The following is a 19,141-nucleotide window of genomic DNA, read 5'->3' as shown; positions in this document are numbered from 1 at the left end:
CTCCCGCAGCCCCCTGGCATCCAGGGACCCCAGCTCCTCCTCGCACTCCTCACTTCTGCAGGGACCTGCTTGAACCTATCTCTGGTCAAGGCCACGGTCAGCAAAATCCAGGCCCTTCCAAACACATCCCAGAAAGAGAAAGCAAGTGCGAGGTGCAGCCCCCTGCCCTCAAAGACAGATGTTTTGGAAATTCGCCCACAGTAGCCCTCCCTCACGCAGTTTTGAACGGGGAGCTCCCACTCCCCTGCAAAACACCACTCCAGCTGAGGTGAAATGAGCCTGCCTGTCCTGACCACAGCAAACACCCTGCCCTCGTTAGCCGGACTTTCAGCCTGTCACCAGGCTAGGTCTTTTTGCAGGGCTCGGTGGGTAATCGCTCCCGTGGAGGCTGCCCAGCACAGTGCTACGCTTGCTACCGGCTCCTTTCTCTCATTACTTTCTGGCACTTGGGCTCAGACGTCCTCTGCAGATTCCCAGAGGCAGCGCATACTAGCACCCGAAATGCACGGAGTGAGGCCTCCGGAGGCCTGGCAGTGGGTGGCACGGCCGCTTAGCCCGGTAGCAACCCTCCAAAGATGGTGGACGGAGCAGCTTGGTTGGCAGGAGAGGCCCTCGCCTGCCCACACTGGGAGGAAGGGCTCACGCCCCCGCCGGTGCTGCTGCCGAGAACCCTCACCCACTGAAACGTGGGAAGCCAGGTCCCGAGCCTGGGCAGCCACCCCCTTTCTAACCTGGTGCAGCCACCTCATGCACCTCCCCTCAGCTAAAGTGCTCACGTTCGTCTCAAAGCCGGCTTTCTGCCCAAACCGCACTCGTTGCTTCTGAATCTCATGGCCCTGACCCCAGCACTGGTTTTGTATGACCCCACGCTGAATGCACAGGTGGTCACATTTCAAACGCTCTTTGTGCCAAGGTTACCACTGGCCTTGAGCAGCAGCAGCCAAGTAGGTGAATCTATGCTGGCTAACCTTTATGCACGCGTGTCATGATGTTGTTGTATTACGTCCCAGCCCTCAAGTTCTTCAAATACGATACTGGCTCTTCTCTACACCAATGCTGCCAGACAGCCTTTCTTCCATTAACAAGTTTGGTGAATAGACTTCCACTTTTCACATCATTAATAACATTAATAAGACCAGTCCCAACAGCTACCTTAAAATGAGCTCTTATTCCAAAATAAGCAAGCCAAGACAGAGTAGATTAGCTGTACTGCTCATGCTCCGCCTTCCATCTCTGCTAACGCACCGTGCTACTTGTAGGATCGTCGTTGACCAGCCCTCCTTACGCTTTTAGCTCCATCGAGGATCACGTGCAGCCACTGTAGCACTAATCAGACAGAATTTGATCACATGCGTGGTCACATATAGAGCAGACTGCCAATGCTTGCAAAGGTTTTGGGATAAGTAATGCCCTTGTAACCCTAATTCTCTGCCCAGATCAGGAGAGGAGACTGTTCTGAGCGCTCTGAAAAGCTTGCAATTCAGTCCTCAGTCTCTAGCATAGCGTGTGATGCCACTCCTGTGGCAGACGGATGACGTTGCGTCTATTTGCTACGCAAGATGACTTAATAAATGAAGTTGTTAAGGGCACTTGTCCTTCATGACCTAGAAATGATTTCACAATGCACGTTCCAGAACTAGGTCCTTATGTGCCAAAGATAGTATCTCACAGAGGCTCCAATAGCATCCTTTCTGCATCACCTTTTCGAAAAGGTGATGCTGCTGGCATACCACGTGCGTGACAGTACAGCTAACAAGCCCAGTCCGTAAGGGACAGTCTTCCGCATCTCTCAGTGGAGACTGGAAACTGCCAGGGTAAACTTCTCACCCCTTTCACTGTTTTTCTGCAAATAACGACTAAAAATCTACAGTGCTTCTCTGTAATCTCTCTTCTGCTACTCATTTATTAATACCACTTGACTGTGCTCGGGTTGGTGTCTCGGCATTTTTCCATCCATCCATAACTGTGCATTCTTCCTCAGTTATTCATACAACAGTTGCTCTAACGCCAGTTAGATGTAGGCCAGTCAAGAACCACTGAGCAGCAAAGACTACAGCAATCACACCAGGAAGGCTGCTACACCCCAAATCTCCCTATAGCCCTTTCACTCGCAATACATCTGTGCTCTACGCCACGCCGAGTACAGCTGAGTTACCTATGGCCACAGATGTCTTCCTTAGCAAGTCTGTCTCATACCCATGCAGCAGATGGAAAGCAATACTGCTTTATAGACTTCTCACTTCGTTCAAAATTTAGTAGCTTTTTCACTTCCAAACGGATTGTAAGCCAAAATGATGCTGACTCCGATAATACAATTAATCGGATCTTTCTCCAGAAGTGTCTGTGCCTGATGGCTTTCAATCATATACAGGTGCTGTCAGCTGTTCCATACTTAGCTTACTTGGTGCAGCTCGATGCATAAAATACCTACCGGTCTCATAGGCTTTAAGATACTCACCCACATTATACGCTAGGATGGCAAGAACTGCTATCACTCCCATTTAACAGACGAGCAGCCAAAATAAAGTAAGAACAATACTTGCAAAGACACTTGAGGCTTCTGCCTTCCCCTGGTTTTATTATAAGGTGCTCTTCAACATACTACTAGGTAAAACACTCTGTTAGTAAACAGTAGTTTATGTGGAATTAGAAGATGGGCACCCAGCCCACGTTCGTGTTCCTGGTATTTGCAAACCTACACTCTTCTCAAACACGCAGGGCAGTACTGTAAGCGCACACCGCATACGCTCCCCCTAACTCAGTATGTTAAACTTGGAGAAATTCAAAGCAAAAAGAATTATGTCATACGTGTTTTGGGATCTGGTACCCAAGTAAAAAGAGAAACGGTCACAACTGCGGCTCGACTGTCAAGTCAGGACAGCTGAAATGAGGTATGTAGGCACTAAAGCAAGGTGTTAGGTCAGACTTTAAATGCAGCACCACAAAGTTCTTCATTCATGAACACCCTCAGTTTGTCCTTTTCACATCCGTTTTGCAGAGGAAGGAGTGAAAATTCTTCTGACCTTTAAAACAAGCCATGCACATTTTCTGAAGGTTCTTTTGGTCTTTTTTTCCCCCTGCTATTAGACTACAGCTTTTTTCTCTGTGTATCTGTACTTTGCTACTTAGCATCAAGTGTATTTCCTAGAAAAATGTACCCACAGTTAAGTTTGACAAATATATGTTTGAAAATGGCACAGCCAGCTGCAGTAGAATTATAGTTTTATAGAGATATTTGTTGGGAATTGCACACCCAACATTGTATTTAACAGCTACTTAAATAAGTCCCTAAGCTTTCCTGAACAACTTAAAACAGTGAAGGGGAAAAAAGGTTTGATGCGATGGTGAACTGTAGTATTCTACGCAAGAATACAGTACTGAAAACCAATCACAAGGGTGTTTCAGTTTTTGTCCCCTTCCAAAACATGAGTTTACCAAAAAATATTAACTCCCAGCACATGAACGTAAACAGATCAAACACGACCAAGTCACATTATAATAATAATCCTTCCTACTACATATTCAAATAATAAGTTATCACACTATTTCACAAGCACAATTTTTCTGCTCAAAAACTCAAGACACCACAACAAAATATTTCTCGAACACAGACTTCCCCAGACCAACACGTTTCAGAAGCGGAATACATGCAGGTATTTTTTTTTATTCCCATAAGGAACAAGTACTTGCTATAATCATCCTGCAAACCAACTAGTATTCTTCCCAACTGGAGTTCTTTTAGAGTGGACCAGAGCTTCACCCACGTGCTTTAAGGACTTGCATTCAGGAAGTCTGCTGCAGAGGGCAGCTCCTTTGGTAGATTTTTTGCCAACAGCATGTACCAGGAGTGTTAGGCTCGGTCCGTAGAAAAGCGCCAGAGGCATTTACCACACCGCCCGCACGTAGCCCTAGACAGGGGCAGCAGTATCTTTACAGACTAACACTTCCTAACCGAATGACTTCACACATGGGAAGCCTACAGCAAAAGCCTAATTTAGTTAAAGCCACCAATTTAACTTGGCTGTTTTCAGGTTCCTTGGCTTTTCTGAAAACCATGACCATACTGTGGCTCAGCCGCTACTTTCGCATTTCAAAATTCATCTGTTTTCTGTTTCTATAGTCCTCATTTAATGACAGCAGGAGCATTTAGTGAGAGCAAATTAGTACCAAGATTTAAGAACATCAGTCTCTAGGAAAATATGCAGCTGACAGTATCTGAGGTAATGAAAGATAGTACTATAATGCACTAAGGTCTACCTAAAGCACCTGGATCCAAGTTCTAGGTCTTACTTTCCTTTTGTGTCTTTTAACAGCTATTTTGCACCAAAAGAAACTTTCACATCGAGTTCCCTGAATATATTAAATGGGGGGGGGGGAATAGGTAATCATTTGCACACACACCTAAGAGAAAGTTAGAAAGCTGGTTTATTTGAAAGTGTGAAATCAAAGTCCAATAAATAAAATGCTTAACATCACCACTGGACACTATGTAGGAAAACTCTGGTAAGACTGGACTGCTCCCTTAGTGCTCCAAGCATGGATGAACCCTGAAATGACTTCCCAGCTCCCCACTCCAAGCCATGCTGTTATCTCAGGAACAATCTTTAACTGTTCATGGCAAGCCTTCCCCAGATGCACGCTGCCGAATTCCTCGCTGCTGGAGTTCCACCGATACCAGCAGCACTACACCCAAAGGTGACAGGGCTCACAGTATCAACATTTTAAGAGTGCCTAGATTTCAGAACTTCTATAGACCATCCCTCTTCCACACTCAGAGCCCTTTGAACTGGTTCATGAACTGTGGTATGCCCAAATACAATTTTTTTTTTATTTTTAATGAGCTATTATTAGGCTGTAAGAACACACTGTTGTTACTCACTGTCAGTCTTTGGGGTGGGGTGTGCGGACAATCCCCATAAATGGTGCTTATGTTTGTTCAACACTGCTATTAAATGACTAGGTTCTTCCAAATAGCAGATTCTCTCAGTTGAAGTTAACTGTATGTTACATATACATTAAAATTCTTTGAAGTTATCAATATGAAAATATCAAGATTGTATCCAAAATAGAATTTCAAACAGCTTACAGAACCTCAGGTGGACAGTCACCAAATTCCGCTAAAAATGTCATGCCCTTTTAGAAACGGCACAAAAACAATTCTGTAACTGCTTTAAAAACTATTGCACAGGGCAAAAGTATGCTTACTACTTAAAAAAATAGAAATAAGCTTGGGCATACGACCCTTTCCTTGTAACACCGGCACAAGTGAACTGACTGAAGAGCCTACTCTTTTTATTTTCTTCTGGGAAAGAAGGGTGGGGAGAGGGGGATGAAGAGGAGGAAGAAAAAATAATGCATATCATAGGTTATTTATTATATAACTGGCTATTAATGAATATTGGAGGCACTGTTTGACAAGCCAGATGAAACCAAGCATATCCAGAAAGAAAGGACAGTACTAAACAAGGCCTCAACGTGGCCACCAGTACTGCAGTTTGCTCTTCAACTCAAGCGAACCTTCTCAACAGCTTTTCTGTAATAGGGATGCTAGTTCATCTTGAATAAGACAGTCTATTTGGGTTTTATACTATTCTTATGCTGTCTATAGGACAATAAAAAACAACCACTACATGAGTATCATTGGTTCAGGTACTCACAGTTTAAAGTCCTGATGCTACCAATTCACCCAGTTTCAGTATGTGCAATTTCTGACTCAAAGGACTTCAAGCCATGTATCTAATTTGCTGGGGACGAGGCACTGCGCAGTTACTACCTCATGCAACAGCGATTTAAAATAAAAATCAGATTTTCCACCAAACTTCCGTGGTATTTGGATAGGGCTTCTACAGATAAGTGATGTTTACAGAAGTCACATACTCCACGTACCAAAGCAATCCGACTCTCCAAGCAGTTCTGCTTTTTGAAAAAGGAAGGAAACCAAATGCTGCTACCAAGCTTTGAACAACAGGTATTTAAACAACCAGGCTTCAACACCAACAAAAAGAATAAACGCTTCCGGTTAGCAAGGTCTATTTAACAGATAATAACACAACCATTTCAAGTCAGTCAATTATAACACTTCAGTAGGCACCCCCCCCACAAGCCCCTCAATCCCCACCATGTTACTACTAGTTAGATACCAGTCACCAGACTTAACTGGCACAGGTATTTTGACTGAGAAAAAAAAAAGAGACTGCCATGTATTTTATTGCTACCAGCGCTCTGGGAATTTGAAGGGGCAATGGATGTAAAGGCTACAATCGCTTCTTCAGCAGATAAAGCAGAAATAGGTTAAAAAAATTAGGAGGACTTAAAAACACAAATAATCAAATAGATGTTTTTCACGTAGTTTACCTCAGTTATTTTAACCAACATTATACATTTTATTATTTAGAAAAGATGACAACATTGCAGAAAAATAAAAGACAAATGTTTCACATGGTGGTATAAAAAGTGTAATGGGAGCCTGGAGGGGAAGAAAGGGAAACGGAACAAAAAAAAAAAACAACCAACAAAAAAAACCAAAAACCCACTATTCCAGAAAAAGTAAAAAGCTAAAACAAATTCCAGATGTTTAAGTCTGAAGGTTTTAGCTTTTTCAAATACACAACTACGTGTGCCTTTCACAATAACAGTCACAACTGAACGAGACTTTTTGTACTACTGCACCCTTCAACAGGCCAGTCTGCAAGTTAAAACAGATAATACAATAAACTGCTAAATCAGTAAGTATGTAATTATGGATTGCTTTTAGCTGTTATAAAAAGCTTGTTTACATATCTAATGGTTCATCTTTTATATTCAAACTGTGCTTAATATTTTTTAGTTCCGACATACTGAAACCCAGCAGCACAGATGGTCTGTGATTATTTATCGCCTTTAAACATATATTCCTCCTTTTTCCAAAGAATGATGCAACATCTATTTTCCACGCATATAGTAGCAAGGAAAGTAATTCCATCTCTTTTTTAGAAGGATATGGCCTCTCGTGAAAGTAGTCTGTCAAAAACTGTTTTTGAGCCTCATACGAATTGTGATCATACTGTTTAGGATCTACTGCTAGAATGCGAAGATCCTCACTAGAAGGAAATTTCTTCACCTCAGTCCTAGTATTAATCTTTTGTCGTTTGAAAGGCACTACCCCTGAATTAATTTCTTTTTCTGGAGATAGAGCTATGCCAGTACTTAAGCTCAGAAGCTGCTGTTCCTTATTCCTTTGGTCTTCTGCAACAAAGCAGGAATCCGATTGCTTTCTTTTCGGTATCACAGAATCATGCTTTTCACCATTCACAAACAGTAGCTCTTTCTTCTCAGTGCGCTCAAGCTGCATCTTCACACTTGAGTTGCTGTCTTTGGGAGCACTTCTACAACGGAGCAAATGTACAGCAATAGCCGTTAGAGTCATATTTCCAGTGTACACACCACAACAGTGGATGCACTTGAAAGCAGGAGACTTTAAAATTGTGTGTACAGTTGGCATTATATGATGCCGCTCTTTCAAATGCATTTCATAGGTTTCTTCACTAACAAACGTACCAAAACAAAAGGGACAGGTTAACACTTTTTTGTTGCACCTATTGTTCACTTCTGCTGTCTGAGGCTTCACTTTGATGTAAACAGGGACAAGCGTCCTTGAATTTAGTCCAGCGAGCACTGCCAAATGTACTTCTCTTTCACCAATGTCTTCTTTTGGTAACACTGTACTGAAATCAAAGTGTGGAAATACAAGGTCACCCTGAGCATCATTACCTAGTTGAAATCCTCTGTTGCTATAGTCTGCATGTAACTGCTTCTTCCCGTTGTGTGTAGTTTTATTGTGCTCCACGAGGCTTTTTAAGTCATGGAAAGTAACTGTGCAAAACAAGCAAGCTAAGCCATGCATCAAGAGATGTTTCATGAGCTCTTCCTCACAGAGAAAACATTTACAAGAGAAACACCGGACTGTCTTTTCTGTCATCCACCTTAAAAAGGGCGCGCAAGCTGCGAGTTTGTCAGGTTCCAGGGTTTTCTCCATTTTTACTTCACCATGTTTGTGGGCCACCTCCATGTGCACCTGGTAGACATTTGAGGGGAAAAGCTCATTGCAAACAGGGCAAGTCTTCCACTGCTTAGCCTGTCTGATAGCCTGACTTGTTTCAGGACCAGGTGGGGAGGCTTGTAATGATACATTCTGAGATGTTAAAACCACTGGAGGAGAGGGTGCGCTAGCCGGTGACTGGGACAACTGAGTTACTGTCCCAGACTGCATTAGTTGGATGGGCACTTGTGGTGGCGTAACAGTTGCTACTCCACCACCAGGAGGTACAGGCAAAGTAACTGAAACTGGGGCAAGCGTGTACGTAGGTATCCCATTAACCTGCTTGCCAGTTGGAATCAACTGCCTAAGTATAGAACCTGCAGTCAAGAGAGTTGTGTTTTGAGAAACTGCAGGTTGAACTGGCTGGTTTACTAGGAAAACTGCTGGGGCAACAGGTTGATTAAGCTGAAGAAACCCAGGTCTGACAGGCTGTCTGACAGGAACAACCCCAGAGGCAACAGGCTGGTTAAGCTGGAGAGCCCCTGACGCAACTGTTGGTGCCACAGGAAGGACCCTGGGACCAAGCGATTGGTTGACGGAGAGAACTCCTGGTGCAACCGGTCGATTCACAGGGAGGACTCCTGGTGCAACCGGTTGATTTACAGGGCTGACTGGTTGAGTAACAGGTAGCGTTCCAGCTGCAACCGGACCATTTATAGTACCAATGGGTTGATTAATAGGAAAGAGCCCAGGCCTGACAGGTTGATTAAGAGGAAGAACGGCGGGGGCCACAGGTCTGTTTACAGTCCCAACAGAATGATTAAGAGGAATAGCTCCAGCCCTTGCAGGCTGATTAAGGGGGAGCCTATGGGAAACAAGGATAGGCTGGGAAGGTGATGGCTGAATATTAATGTTATTCTGACCTACGGGAAGATTACTAGATACAAGAGTAACATGTGACGGGGTAACAACTGGAGCGGAAGTTGTATGTGGAAGGCTACCAGAGGCACTTGGAACAGTCAGTGATCTGACTGTGTTTTGAACTGCTTTTGGCTGCACCACACTCTGGTTTTGATTATTCTGTGGAAATGCAAGCTGGATGCAAGCCGGAGCTGTGACGGAACCTGCTGGGGCAGCGGCAGGCCCTGCAGATGGAGCAGCCACTGACGTGCCCTGGGGAGGCTTTGGAGCAATATGCATTTGTTTCACGAGTCCTGGTTTCTTAATATGTTCTGAAATCACAGACCGAAGTTTGTTCTCCAGGTCTCGGTGTGTTTCAGCTGTCAAGACATGATACATTAAAGAATCTTGGCTGTTTGCAGAGGCATTACATTTTTTACAGTAGTGCTCAACAGAATTCTCTTTACTTTCATCAGGTTTCTGGCCAAAATATGTACTTATTAAGTTTTGAAAATGGTTCATCAGCACATGTTTCTTCATATTGTAATACAATGTGTCTGTAAAGTGACATTTTAGACATGTAAAGTTTATGATGTCACTCCTGAATTGTTTCATGCCATCCAAAATGCTGACTGTATAGTTCTGTATTCTTTTATTAGATGAATGAAACATCCGGATATGTTTTCCTACTATTTTGGGATCAGAAGCAAATGCACATTTTGGGCAAGGAACCACCAGCTCTTGGTCCATTTCATCCTCATGGTAACGGTGCAAGTGATTCTTGAATGAAGTAAGCAATTTTGACGAGAACTTGCATAAGCTACAGCAGTACGGCTTTGTTCTGTATCTCTGCAAACAAAACAAAAACATCCACTTAGAAACTGCCAGTTCCTAAATCCCTGTTATCTGTTTGAAAGTAAGTCTGCCCTATCACCTGTCCAAAAAAATGCCTTCACTGGATGTATAGCACGTATCTGCTCAGTTTCATGGAGATCTGTTTTTGAAAAGCAGACTTAAAGATGACATACTTAAAGGGAGAAACATTTGTGCCTTTTTTGCTTCTTTACGATTTTTTAAGAAGCCTTAAGTGAGTTAATTTCTACTCTGGTTCACAAAAAGTAATTCTGAAGCCCATTTTTAAAGATGGGAATCACAGAACAAGCTAAGAAGAATTTGTACACCACTGTACATAGGAGGTGAAGCCTTTTAATATGACACTTTTAAAGCAGCCCTTTTAATTTGACACTTTTAAAGCTTTATTTAGTTCAGGGCCACCTCCTATCTACTGGAGAAAAAGAGAGAAGAGAGAAGGGGGTGGTGGGTTTTGGGTTTTTTTGGTGTATTTCAATACCCTATCCTTCACTGAAAGCTCTCCAAAAGTACCTCTCCCAGCAAAGCCACAAAAGACTAATTTTTAAGAACATTCTTTTGGAGCCAGATTAATAATAGAAAGAGAAAGGAATAAAACCCCCTTTTATGATAAAGCAGCAATGACCTCTTTGTATTATCTCAACATACTGGACATCCCATCACAGTAATTTCTTTAAGAAATTTCCTCTAGCACACTCTATATATAGAGCATATAGATTCTTTGCAGAAAAATATTTTAACTGTATAAAAATAAACCTAACTATCGTCCACTAAACAGTGGTTTGCTCCCTCAATTACATGCCACGTGACAGCATTACTTTTCGTATCCATATGAACATTATTTGCTCTTTCCGAAAAACTGGTAGCCCTATCAACCATGTTTTCTTATCAGCTTCCTAGGAAGTTAACCCTGGCTCCTGCCAAAAACTACAGAATCAGTCACAGCAACATCCAGGTGACAAATCTGCACTCTCAAACATCTGGTGGAACTTGTCTGTTCCCTCAGATGTGTTCTTCACCTTACTGACTTCTACCCCTTACGAAACACCATCCAAAGGGAACAAGCTGTTCCACCACTACAGCATCCAGCCTAGCTAGATCACCTACATACAAGTCACAGACACGTTATGAAGCACTGTAGCAAAAAATCTGTGCAGTTATTTTTTTGTCATTTCATATAGCCATGAAGATGTTACCTATTAGCATTACTAGAAGAGTCTCCTGATGATAACCAAAATCCCACCTCCAAATTCAAAAGACTGGGTCAGACAAAGCCACTGGCTGGCTAAGGCTGCTGAAGAGTACACTGTGAAGGTATCACTGGATTAACCTCTACTTACACTCTTAGGGTGTCTGGCCTCAGCTGCTAGTAAACAGCACCACAGCAAGTTAGAAGCAGCTTCAATCTTACTTTTAAAGTATACTGAGTAGAGAAAGACCACTGACACTACTGAACTAATGAAGCATACAGAGCATTATTAAAAGCTGCACCTCACTAGCCTTACTTCTGAAGAAGTCACGTGACAAAGAGAGATGACTGCTTATTTTAACTGGTTGTTTGAGGCTTAGAAACGCTTATATGCTTTTAAATATTTTTTTACCCCCTTTTCTTCCCTCCCACCTACCCCCCATTTCTGGTTTGGGTCCTTCTGTCCCCATAAACTTATACCATAGTGGAATACACTGTCAATATTTCCTTGCTGCCAAGTCTGAACAATTGTTGTTACATGCAGTGAGTGAGAACACTCTATTTTACAAGTAAGTGGTCCAAGTGCTGAATTAATTTACTATTCCGTAGTAACGATGTTTTTACTTCTTATACAAACAAGCATTGCAGTATACCACTAAGAAACCACCCCAGCACCTGCATACTGGTAAGTCTAGGGGAAATAATGTTCCATGCCTTCTTAGATAATTTATTTTTTGATGGAGGTAAAAATTACAAGACTTCAGCAAAAGAAAAAAAAAAAGCTCTGTACCTCAAGTTCTGTCAAATTAGGACGTATCCTAAAGTCTCACTACTTAGCTCAAAAAAACCCAACAACAACAAAAAATCCCAAAAAATTCTGTTTCAGCAGAACAGAAGTATGTGGACATCTGCTACTTTGATGTTTTCTGTATGAAATAGAGCTATTCCACACAGACACCTTAGAAAATCATTTCATCAGCATGTTCTCCTTGCATACGCATCTAAGCTGCTTTTTATGCTCGCAAGTGCTACTACAGTCTACTAATGGCATCTCAGTTTTATAGAAAATTTGGCAAAATAAGAATTCTAAGCCACATAGGAAAAATGAAGCATCTTGGAGAGTGACCAACACAACCCTAAACTGTACAAATGGAATCCAAAAAGGCTTATTAGAGGCATTTAGGAAAACTCGATTAGTACCACTCCAAAGAATATACCCCAGAACGCAGTAACACTTTCCGTTATGTAGTCTCACATTCCCCACAACCTAGGGACAAGCAGAAAGACATGACAGCCTCCAAAACCCAAAGTTCTTCCAGAATTATTGTCTCCCTGAAAATAGTACTAATGGTAAAAACCACCAACTCATCCTAAATAGACATCATCTCCAGCCTACTGAGTTTCCAATGTAGCTCAAACAACTTATTTTCCCCTTATGGCAACAACTTTGGCATAGAACATCCTGAAGGACCAACTTCTTTTCTCCCAAATCTACGCAGCATGATGCCAAGATATGTGAATGATATATATCAAGGAACCACAGTTGTTTAAGAAAAATGGATAGGAACAAGTTTAGTATCCAAAAGACATAGCTTGGCAAATCTGTTCCACAGCAACACATTACATACTCTATGCTGAAGTTCATCAGATCAGATTCCAGTCTTGTTTTTTGGACAGATATAGATACTACTGGTCATGCTGACTACCTGAGTCAGGATCTGTACTTCTCCCTTCTGGTAGGGGATCAGGTCTCTATGCCTGGTCTCTCTCCAGACAACAGGGATGAAAGAAGATTCCCTCTCTAGTGCATGATTTTTAGTTCTTTTCCATTTTCACTAAAATGGCTAATCATTTTTCCCAAAGGACTGTGGAAGGAAGACAGGAAAAAAAAAAACCAAACTTCATCTTAAGTTTTAGACAGGAAGCTTCACTTGCTCTGTCTTCATCCCCCTCTTTCCTGTTTCATGCCTGGGGAGGAGGGGGAACCTCCCCTGCTCATCTAACACAGAAGATCTACCAACACTGAATGTCTTTCTTTAGTCAGAAGGTGGAAGAAAAGGCAAAAGATGACAAAAATCAGCAAGGCTAGAGCTCAGATAACAGGCCGACTGGAGCCAGGAGACCTGATAAAAGGAGAAGTTTTCCATGTGCATAAAGAAGAAAAAAAAAAGAAGCGGGGGTTGGAGATAGAGACCATCATAACCATTAACAGGATTTATTCCATTCACCTAAACTAAAGGTAGTCTTGACTGAAGGTAACTGTAAGCCATATCTGAAGTGGCACTAAGAGGCTAGATGCAATCTGTCTCTAAGGACCTAGTCAAACAACAAGTCACATTTGACTCTTTCATCCACAAATTCACATGAACAGATGAACCTCCAGTCTTAAATGTGTGAACCCAAGTTCAGGAAAGGAGAACTAGGAGACAAAGCAGACAAAGGTCCTGAAGGGCGGGAGGGGTCACTTTCCACTAAATGACAGTTTGACAAAGACTGAGTGGCTTTGTTTGGTCAGCCTGTATGTTGAGGGCTTTGTTAAAAAATGCAACTATTGCACCTGACAGACTGTTTGTTTTAAAGGTAGTAAAGACAGATAAAAAAATCCTGGCAAACCACCACCACACTATTCTAAACCATTACCTTTTGATTCAGGATGAAAAGAGCAGACCCACCGCTGTTTACATGCTGTTGACAGGCCTTCCTCATGGAAGCAATGAGGAGCCCCAAGATGCTCCAGCGAGACTGAGAAAAGACCACCTTTTCTTCTGGATATACTCCTATGCTCTATATAGTATCTTAGAAACTTGCTAGAATACAAAATTATGGAAATCCTTTGGTTTGTTCATCTCAACCCTGCCTTTCTTGTAGATTCTAGCTTCACACAAGATTCCAGCTATAAAGCTGTTTCACATACACAAATCTAACTGGAATACGTTTTCCACTGCAACTCTATTGCAAGCCACTAATGATAATTTCAGCTTAATCCACTCACATCTATGCAATCGCATTTTCACCCTTCCAATGAAACAAGAAGCATGTTTTATACAAGAGCATGTTAAGACTACACATCAGATTAGGCTAAAAAGGCAGAACATTAGTGTGACATCTTAAATACTGATGTTCAAGGTTGTATCCTTAAAGACAGCAAATGGCATATATAGTCCTTATAACCAGCTGCATTACAGGGAAGAACACAGAGGAAGTTGAAGATTATTCCCTGACTAATAGTACTTAGAAAACAGATGTTAAAGCTTTTTTTTTTTTACCATAGAAAGGTGTATTTTAACTTTTCCAGGACTTCTGAAAGTGATAAAATTCAGCGACTCCACATGCAAGTCTGAATTTCTAACACAAATATACGTACCTTCCTTTTGCCCACAGACTCCCAAGGAGAGACATCACTCCATGAAGTGTTACAAAAGTGTTTTTCACCTGGGTCAAAACTTCGAAGAGTCTAAAAGAAAAAAAAAACAAGAAATAATCTGCTTTTGCAATCTGTTCTGAATACAAAAATAGTCTCAATACAGAGCAAGGAAAAAGAAAAAAGGAACAAAAAAACCCACACAACAGAGGATGAATGGAAAGTCCATACAGTATTCAGATACAGGTCTCAAAATTCAGTTCGAAGAAATTACTCCTTTGACCCGTCTGATTTATTTTGCCTCAAATACTTGTTCATATGACTGCCTCGTAATATAATAGGAATTCTGAACACTTCATAGTTACTGAAAATAATATAGGAGTGAAAATATTTACACTTTAATTCCATTGCTTCTAGCCAAGTTCACAGTGAACACTGAAAGATATTTTCTCCCTCTATCTTCCTCCTCCTGTAATCTGTAATATTTCACTATTTACTTCCATTTATTCATTTACCACTATGGTTTGCTTTGCAACAGGTTTTAGTATTAAATCTTCATAGCATTGCTATGCTTTTAACTTGGAAAAACAAAGACATTCCAGAAGCTTATTTTGAAGAGCAGCAGTATTCTTCCTCAAGCTGTAAAAGGAACAATATTACTGCATCTGGAACATCCGTGTCAGGGTAAACAACTTTCCTTATAGCATTCTTCTAATCAATCCCATCAGAGCAGTTTGTTCCTCAAGCCAAAGCCAGCTACTACTCTAAAAATCTTAAGCTCCTCTCCAATCTTCTAAGGCCCACACATATCCAAACACAAACTTAATGAAAAAAATAACTAGATTGCTGTTTGCTAGGCATTTCTGAAGACCCTAGGCTAGCTTCAACAGCACCCTAGAGTGTCTTAGATGAAACACAGGCTACAAATCCAGGCTTAACCCACAGAAAACTAGCATTGCTTCTCCCCTCACATTCTCCTTCCCTTTCACAAACCCCTCTTCACTCAAAATTCTGCAAGATGCTTAGAGAGGGAGAGGTGTTTTCACCTCTGCACCAAATCCCATTGGAACAGCAGAAGCAGGTAATAAACACCATTTAAGATCAAATCATCTTTAAGAGAAGTGGAATTCATAAATCTAATAGTTCATGGTCAAAAAAAACAATGCAATATTCATGTGAAATTTACAAGCAGCACAGGATACAGTGAGCAACAGAAAAGAAACAAAGCCTCTAGCAGTCAAAGACACAATCCTACTTAACGCAGGCTCTGTCTGCACTAGGCTCCTGCCCACACTGTGCAAATGTGAGCATCCCTGTGTGTATAACAGATTATAGTGAGCCAGAAGGTCATGCCAGTGATGATTTGATTTAAATTAAATTATTCAAGAATTTAGAAAAATGTCGCTAATGTTTGCAATAAGCTTTCTAGCTTTTTCAACCTTCGAGTTTCCCCAAGGAAAATCCTGAAGAGCTCAGGGCAACAATAAACAAACCCCTTCCATTCTAATCAACATCTAGGCACTGAATGAGTCCTTTATTTGCCCTTCAGCCAAACCTTAAAAGACCACCTTAGAAAGAACTCTTGCATGGAACAAGAGAAATCCCACAGCCTTAGAGAACACGATGCTTTTCTTATATATACTTGATAGAGAAAATGAAGAGACTCATGATTTACTAACATTTCTTCAGCTGAACACACTGGAGTGAATTACACACTGTTAAAGTTTTCTTGAAGTTTATGGCCTACTCCAAACATGTTCTGCTTTTGGTTTGAGTACTCTCCACCAAGAGAGGCTCCTAGACTTGAACACCAGATTCCCACAAGCCAAATGTGTGTGATAGTAAGTCTAGATCATTTTGGCGAAACAGCTATTTCCTACAGAGAATATTCACTGATAAAAAAAGATAACCATTCTTATCACTACAATTAGCCAGTGTGGCAAACGGCTATGCTGAATTCTTGCTTTATAGAGATCCATGTTGACGTCCCAGAAGCAAACTTTGATCAGCTAACTCGTTATGCCCTTCCTACATTTCTCACTTCGAGAAGGGGAGGAAAACAGGAGAAGGGAAAGGTAACAAGAAGGGAATAAAAACCCTCTGAGAAGCCCAATTAATCCTGATGCAGACTGGGTATTTGTAAGTTTAAGAGAAAAACGTTTTAAAACTAAGAACTGTTCTCCCCTCTGTATTAAAACCATCAGTTCTCCAGAATAAAAAGATAAAAACCTCAGAGTTTAAATGAAGACTTAAAGATCACAATATGTTGAAGAAGGTAAAACAGTTTAGTAAAGGAAAGCCTCAGACATTACAGTGTACTTAAAAGTACTACTTTGAGAATCAAACTAGTAATCTAGCACAAAAAGTTCATGTTTTCTTCCTAGCAGAGATCAATTAAGAATTTTTAGCCCAAAAACTAACCCATTTGGTCTCCAAGCTACAAAGAAATACTAGCTGCATGTGAAAACCCTTCACCTTCCTCATAAACTACTGTCCATTATCATGCCTTATTAGAACAGTTTAAGACCAGTTTTAAGACCAGATGGCAGGTCAAGTTTGTATCATATCATTTCATAACATTTCCCTAATTGTCCAGCCTCCTCACAAAGACAATGCCCAGAAATCAATCTCAGTATTTCAGGGAAAAAAAAAAAAAAAAAAAAAACAACCACCAAACTTAAGCTAATTCTCACCTACTGAGACATCACACACCCTATTTTACCAGAGAGAAATACCATCATCATATAAGCCAAGTAGAAACCAGGTTCTAAAAAACAATCTTCGTGCTGCTAAAGTTATACCAAAACCAGGCCCAGATTACCTGGAAAAAACAAACTGAAGTTATGAAATTGGTTGAGGGCGAATTATTTGCAAAACACTAAAATGGTATTTTTTTGGTCCACATCTCACAGAGCTTTTTCCAGAATGGAAATGTTTGCTGGGTTCCCCACCACCACCATTTATTAAAAATTAAGCAAAACCAAACAAAAACACACCACCCCCAAAAAAACAACCAACCAAACGAAAAACAACTTATTCCTCATTCACCATTAAACCTGCATACTGCAATCAAAAAGTTAGACTGCAATCATAGAATCATTAAGGTTGGAAAAGACCTCTGAGATCATCGAGTCCAACCGTCAACCCAACACCACCAGGCCCACTAAACCATGTCCCTAAGCGCCTCATCTACACGTCTTTTAAATACCTCCAGAGATGGTGACTCAACCACTTCCCTGGGCAGCCTGGTCCAATGTTTAACCACTCTTTCACTAAAGAAATTTTTCCTCACATCCAATCTAAACCTCCCCTGGCGCAACTTGAGGCCATTTCCTCTCATCCTATCGCTAGTTACTTGGGAGAAGAGATCGACACCCACCTCACTACAACCTCCTTTCAGGTAGTTGTAGAGAGCGATGAGGTCTCCCCTCAGCCTCCTTTTCTCCAGGCTAAACAACCCCAGCTCCCTCAGCCGCTCCTCAGAAGACTTGTTCTCCAGACCCCTCACCAGCCTCGTTGCCCTTCTCTGGACACGTTCCAACACCTCAACGTCCTTCTTGTAGTGAGGGGCCCAAAACTGAACACAGTAGTCGAGGTGCGGCCTCACCAGTGCCGAGTACAGGAGGACGATCACTTCCCTGCTCCTGCTGGCCACACTATTTCTGATACAGGCCAGGATGCCATTGGCCTTCTTGGTCACCTGGGCACACTGCCGGCTCATGTTCAGCCAGCTGTCAACCAGCACCCCCAGGTCCTTTTCCGCCAGGCAGCTTTCCAGCCACTCTTCCCCAAGCCTGTAGCGCTGCATGGGGTTCTTGTGGCCCAAGTGCAGGACCCGGCACTTGGCCTTGTTGAATCTCATACAGTTGGCCTTGGCCCATCGATCCAGCCTGTCCAGGTCCCTCTGCAGAGCCTCCCTACCCTCGAGCAGATCAACACTCCCACCCAACTTGGTGTCATTTGCAAACTTACTGAGGGTGCACTCGATCCCCTCATCCAGATCATTGATAAAGATATGGAACAAGACCAGCCCCAAAACTGAGCCCTGGGGAACACCGCTCATGACCAGCCGCCAACTGGATTGCTTCAATTTCATAGCAAAAGAACTAGCATCATCAAAACATTTCTACTTCAAAGGGTCAAGACAGAACAGCTTCTGACTTACAGGTTTAATTACAAAACAATATACAACACAATAAAAACAGTAAGAAAATGGAAATTACCAGACAAATACTCTTTTCCCTGAGCTCTTACGATATTTATTTAAATACATCAAGCATTGTTCAACTGCAATAACCAAGAATATTCCAGAATTAGTTTGCATGTAGATCTTAAGCATTTTTTTTCCAATAATTTACTTATACAGTTTCAGAAAAAACACCACAAAAGACACAAAAGCATACCTACGGAGAGTTAACTTAGTTTAGTACCATCATACAGAATTAATTCAAACCCTTGACTACGGTCAATGTGAAGTCATGAACATACTGAACATCCAAAAAGCCTGTGTACCAGCTGGCTGAAATACACTACTGTTTAATCACTGAGTTGCATTACTGTGTGTTGTGGTTTAACCTGGCAGGCAGCTTAATACCACACAGCCATTTGCTCACTCCCCCTGCAGTGGGATGGGGGAGAGAATCGGGGGAAAAAAGAAGGTAAAACTCGTGGGCTGAGATAAAGACAATTTAATAGGACAGAAAAGAAAGGGAAAAGAATAATAACGATAAAAGAATATACAAAACAAGTGATGCACAATGCAATTGCTCACCACCCACCAACCGATGCCCAGCCAGTTCCCAAG

General features: G+C 41.7%; 1 protein-coding gene across 1 annotated transcript in view; it reads right to left on the bottom strand.

Annotated features, from left to right (window-relative positions):
- Positions 1 to 5,918: 5,918 nt before the first annotated feature.
- Positions 5,919 to 19,141, bottom strand: part of ADNP2 (ADNP homeobox 2) — a 20,185-nt gene continuing 6,962 nt past the window's right edge. The window contains exons 3-4 of the mRNA XM_009324484.1: positions 14,341 to 14,430; positions 5,919 to 9,766 (exon numbers count right to left, since the gene is read on the bottom strand). Of these exons, the coding sequence (XP_009322759.1) occupies positions 6,773 to 9,766; positions 14,341 to 14,430 (3,084 nt within the window). The 3' untranslated portion in view covers positions 5,919 to 6,772. The remainder of the gene's footprint in view (positions 9,767 to 14,340; positions 14,431 to 19,141) is intronic.

This window comes from Pygoscelis adeliae, unplaced genomic scaffold (genome assembly GCF_000699105.1).
Source record: "Pygoscelis adeliae isolate BGI_AS28 unplaced genomic scaffold, ASM69910v1 Scaffold95, whole genome shotgun sequence".
Lineage (NCBI taxonomy): Eukaryota > Metazoa > Chordata > Aves > Sphenisciformes > Spheniscidae > Pygoscelis > Pygoscelis adeliae.
This window is presented reverse-complemented; position numbering and strand designations above follow the sequence as displayed.